Source organism: Amphimedon queenslandica, unplaced genomic scaffold (genome assembly GCF_000090795.2).
Source record: "Amphimedon queenslandica unplaced genomic scaffold, v1.1 AMPQUscaffold_13441, whole genome shotgun sequence".
Classification (NCBI taxonomy): domain Eukaryota; kingdom Metazoa; phylum Porifera; class Demospongiae; order Haplosclerida; family Niphatidae; genus Amphimedon; species Amphimedon queenslandica.
This window is the reverse complement of record NW_003546323.1, coordinates 45811-50996: the sequence shown is the minus strand read 5'-3', so window position 1 is coordinate 50996 and position 5186 is coordinate 45811. Positions and strand designations below refer to the sequence as shown.

General features: G+C 30.7%; 1 protein-coding gene across 1 annotated transcript in view; it reads right to left on the bottom strand.

Annotated features, from left to right (window-relative positions):
* Window positions 1-5186, bottom strand: part of LOC109581403 (titin-like) — a 7575-nt gene that overhangs the window by 1573 nt on the left and 816 nt on the right. Inside the window, exons 3-19 of the mRNA XM_019995474.1 lie at window positions 4786-5072; window positions 4405-4740; window positions 4021-4347; window positions 3641-3976; window positions 3265-3594; window positions 2879-3211; window positions 2505-2825; window positions 2114-2455; window positions 1743-2069; window positions 1604-1691; window positions 1425-1552; window positions 652-761; window positions 512-596; window positions 374-450; window positions 286-322; window positions 142-239; window positions 6-92 (exon numbers count right to left, since the gene is read on the bottom strand). Of these exons, the coding sequence (XP_019851033.1) occupies window positions 6-92; window positions 142-239; window positions 286-322; window positions 374-450; window positions 512-596; window positions 652-761; window positions 1425-1552; window positions 1604-1691; window positions 1743-2069; window positions 2114-2455; window positions 2505-2825; window positions 2879-3211; window positions 3265-3594; window positions 3641-3976; window positions 4021-4347; window positions 4405-4740; window positions 4786-5072 (3649 nt within the window). The remainder of the gene's footprint in view (window positions 1-5; window positions 93-141; window positions 240-285; window positions 323-373; window positions 451-511; window positions 597-651; window positions 762-1424; window positions 1553-1603; window positions 1692-1742; window positions 2070-2113; window positions 2456-2504; window positions 2826-2878; window positions 3212-3264; window positions 3595-3640; window positions 3977-4020; window positions 4348-4404; window positions 4741-4785; window positions 5073-5186) is intronic.

Sequence of the window (5186 nt, the reverse complement as noted above, 5' to 3'; positions counted from 1 at the left end):
TTCACTTCCTCTGATTTCAATGTTAGTTTCATTCCTTCTCCAATGTCTTGCTCACTATTTAAATCTTCAGGCCAATAGCAAGCACATTTATTCTTTAAAAACATTTTAATTAAATTTTATATTAATACATAAAGGACTCACAATTCCTTTTTCGACTAATTGTGTTAGCATTACAATAGTTGGTAGTTTATATTCCCATACCATCCTCCAAAAGTCAACTACTGTACTTGGTATGGGGCCTATGTATGCATTATTATTAACAAGTTATTTGTAATGGATCTTTACCTTGTGTAGCAATGTAAGCTCTGTGTCTACAATATCCCTGTATGGGAAGTTTAAAGTTCAATATTTATTTAAAAAAATATTAACGTACAGAAACATATGAAGCATTAATGTAATTTGAGCCTTCTTGTCCTTTGATTTCAACCAATGGAACAATATTATCATCAACTATTATATTTGACAATTATATATTATAATAATAATGTTATAAGCAATGGTATAAACTCACATGGGCTGATGTTTTGAAACCTGTTCTTCAATGCATGACTTTTAGCTATTGAGTCAGATTTTGATGGAGCTAATGTTTCAATGTCCTATTATGTTAAAGTTAAGTATCAGTTATTATTATACAATTATTGTTATTCTCACTTCATATTCATCTTCTATTTCTTTTTTTGAGCTTTTAACAAAAGAAGGAAAACTGTTAATGGGCCTCTTGTGAGTGCTAGCAGTAGCTTTAACATTTTGATAGAGAAATTCTATAGGAATTAAAAATTATTTCAGTATACTGATTAAAATTGGCTCGTTTTTAAAAGTGCTCAAAACTCAAAAAAATTTTTCAGAATCAGCTCAAACTTTTTACATAGCATAAGTACATCAATATGTATCAGAAAATGTAATAAAAATTTGAGGTGATTTTGGAGCCATTTTTGGGCTATAGCCTTGGGTATTTTTCAGAATTTTGGCGTTTTCTTAAAATGGCCGTAATTTGAAAAATTGAAGTCAGAATTAGCTCAAACTTTCTACACAGCATAAATACATCAATATGTATCAGAAAATGTAATAAAAATTTGGGATGATTTTGGAGCCATTTTTTGGAAAAAACCATGGGCTATAGCCTTGGGTATTTTTCAAAAATTAGCTCATTAAAAAAATGGCCATAACTTGAAATTTGAGTTTAGAATCAGCTCAAACTTTCTGCATAGCATAAGGACATCAATACATATCAGAAAATGTAATAAAAAATTGGGGTAATTTTGGAGCCATTTTTAAGAAAAAATCATGGAATTTAGCCTTTGCTTTTAAAGAAAAATTGGCTCATTTTAAAAATGCTCACAATTTGAAAAATACTTAGAGGGTGGGACCTAGCTATGCATGCAAGGTGGTGAAAACAATCTTATGAATATTATCATATATAGAACCTTCAGTTAAAGTTAGTGTATAGGTCTCAGTGATATCAGTATCTTCTTTGGTAAGTTCTCTTGAGAATGTATACAATTCTTTACTCTCTTTTACACCTGATGGTTTTAGACCTCGAATCTTCAACCAACTAAAATAATAATCATTAACATTAATGACATTCTATTATTAGACGACTTACCAAATAATTAATGCAATCACACCAATTATTACTAAAAGAATAATTCCAAAGAATATAAAACCAACCACAACTGGTACAGCTAAAGCCTCTACAGAATATAAAATAGATCAAATACATCAATAATTAATTATTGACAAACCTGTAACAATAATAGTATTGTTAGTCATACTACTGTTTATAATAAATGGATTACCATCAGTAGCACTGAGATATGATTCACAAGTATATTCTTCATTATTGATATCACTCAAACGATAGTCGAGGCTGACATTAGTGAATGTATTTCTAGTTGATTTTGATTCTAATAACACTCCATTATGCTTCCATTCAATGTGTACTGTTGTATCAACATCAATGAATGAGGAGTAGGCATAGTAAACTGAACAGCTCAAGATAGCATTACTGCCGACACCAAATAGAGGATCATTTTGACTAATAGTTATAGAAGGAATTGTACCTCTAGAAACTAATAGAAATATTTTAGGTAAAATAAAAGCTGTAATGACTTACGCATAACAGTAATATTTGTAACACTAGAAGTTGTTTCACTGTGTATGACATCATTGTTTACTGTTGCATTAACAAAAAAGAAACAAATATACTGTCCAGCATCAGATAGTCTTGCATTACTAATAGTGTAGGTAAGAGTGTGTCCATTATTATTATTGATAATGGTACTGGAGTTAAGAGTGTGATTAGAAGAGTTGAACCATTGTAGAGTTAAATTAGTATCAACGTCAATGTAGGAAGAGTATGGATAAGTGACAGAGCATGAGAGGGTAATGTCACTACCAGCAATATACTCAGACTGATCAGGAATGAGATTAATTACTGGGATCTTGTCATTAGGAACTGAGAGAATAAGAATAATTAGTATAGCAACACAATACAAATAAATTACTTTTAATGAAAACTTTAATTGAATCATTGACATAATCACTGTCTAGAACAAATGAATTATTAGAACTTATATTAAACTGGCAAGTATATTCTTTAGCATCAGATAATGACACATTATTGATAGTGTAGCTAATAGTGTGTTTAGTATTAGTATTAACACTAGTGTTTGAGTGTAGAGTGTGAGTAGAGGAATTGAGCCATTGCATGTTCATATTAGTAGCAATATAAGAAGGATAAGTGGCAGAGCAAGTTAGAGTAATATTGTCACCAACACTATAGTAAGACTTTAACTGATTAACTGAGGGATTTTCACCTTTAGGAACTAAAAAAGTAATAGGGAATGGTGTCAATGATGATTATCATTTCAATACTTACTTTTAACTCTAATACTTGTGGAATTATCATTTGCTTCACTGCGTATAATGTTAATGTTCATTAGTGCACTAATAAAGAAGGAGCAAGTATAGTTTCCAGCATCAGTTAGATTCAAACTGCTGATAGTGGAATTAAAAGTGTGTTGGTCTTGATCATTGAGTTCAGTATATGAGTCTAGACTATCATTTAGCCATTGTATGTTCACAGTAGTATTAACATCAATAAGGTGATCAGTAGGATAATGGATAATGCAAGAGAGAGTAATGTTATCATTAACATTATAGTAGGATTTGGAAGGATGAACAAGTATATATGGAGTGGTGTCATTTGGTACTGTAGGTTAAAATTATTGTAAAATTTAGTAATTTATGAACAAATTTTTTTACTTTTGATTTTAACTGTGATGAAGTTGCTGGTAGTATTGCTATTAACTATATGAGGGTTACTACTATTAATGAAGAAGGAACAAGTATACTGTCCAGCATCAGATAGTCTTGCATTACTAATAGTGTAGGTAAGAGTGTGTCCATTATTATTATTGATAATGGTACTGGAGTTAAGAGTGTCATTAGATGAATTGAACCATTGTAGAGCTAAATTAGTATCAACATCAATGAAAGAAGAGCGTGTATAAGTGACTGAACATGAGAGGGTAATGTCATCTCCAGCATCATAAACAGACTGATTAGAAATTACTGGAATCTCCTCATTAGGAACTGAGGGGATGAAAATGATTGTAGCATCACAGTGCATATAACTTACTTTTAATGAAAACATTAGTTGAAGCTCTCATGTTATCACTGGGTAGAACAAATGAATTATTAGTACTTGATATATAATACTGGCAAGTATATTCTCCAGCATCAGATAATGACACATTATTGATAGTGTAACTGATAGTGTGTTCAGTATTATTATTGATACCAGTATATGAGTGTAGAGTGTGATTAGAGGAATTGAGCCATTGCATGTTCATATTAGTGTCAATATCAATAAGAGGAGAGTCTGGATAAGTGACAGAGCAAACAAGATCAATGCTATCACCAACACTATAATGTGACTTTAATGGAGTTATTGATGCTTTGATGCCACTTGGAACTAAAAATTAAAAAAATATTTACAAAAAAAAAGAAAACTCTCACTTTTAATTGTTACATTAGTTACTTCTGTCCTGACATCACTTGGTATAATATAAGGATTAGTACTATTGAGATAATATGTACAATTGTATTCTCCAGCATCAGATAGCTTTATATTATTAAGAGTATGATTGAGATATTCATTGTATGAGTGAGCAGAATATTGCTGTGAAATATTATTACTAGAATCCCATTTAACCATTGCAGTAGTTTCAACATCAACCAGTGTTGGGTCAGGTTCTGCAACCTTGCAAGAAAGAATGACACTATTATTAACTTTATAATAGGATTCTTTGGGACTTCGAACCAGTGAGATGTTGCTAGTTGAAACTATAGTAACAAATAAAAACCAATAATTACTTACACTCTAATAATGTAAACACATACTTTTAATATTTAGTTCAGAAGTATTTGATGTCAATTCGCTTGGTTGAACAAATAAATTATTCATACTGCGAGTATAAGAACAAATGTATTTTCCTGATTGTGATAATTTCAAATTAGTGAAGGGAATGTTTAAAGATGGTTTGTGACTACCAGTGGCACCAATGTTAAATACATCTGACCTAATAATGCTGTCATTGTATATACTATTAACAGTACCCTTGGTAGCAATAGAAGGTGATAATTCATAAGCAGTAATCATACAAGCTACATTAAAACTGTCACCAGCTGTATATTCATTCAATACAGGCATACTGACAGTATCTCTAGAATTATTGACTATAAAACAAAATAAATAAAATAAGTTAATGATATAATACTTACTTTTCATCAAAACTTGTACATTTTTTGATTTTTTTTTTCTAACTGATTGATTTCCTATCCATGCTACACAAGTGTAATTACCAAGTGTTGATACTGGAGTTGACAATGTTATTGGATTAAACCTCAGTGTACTAATGAATGATGTATTAGTAACAGACACAATGGGTAGTATAGATACTCCTTCATTGTCTGATACTAGTCTGTTCCCATTACCATTGTCTCTATACCAGGATGCATTAACTATACTGTTGATGTTAGTATTAGTAGTGTTAATATCAGTGTTAGTACTGTTAATATCAGTGTTAGTAGTGTTAATATCAGTGTTAGTAGTAATATGGCACTCTAACTGTTGAGAAGTATTTGATAAGTTCAGGGAGACAATATTGGTCATCACTCCCGTT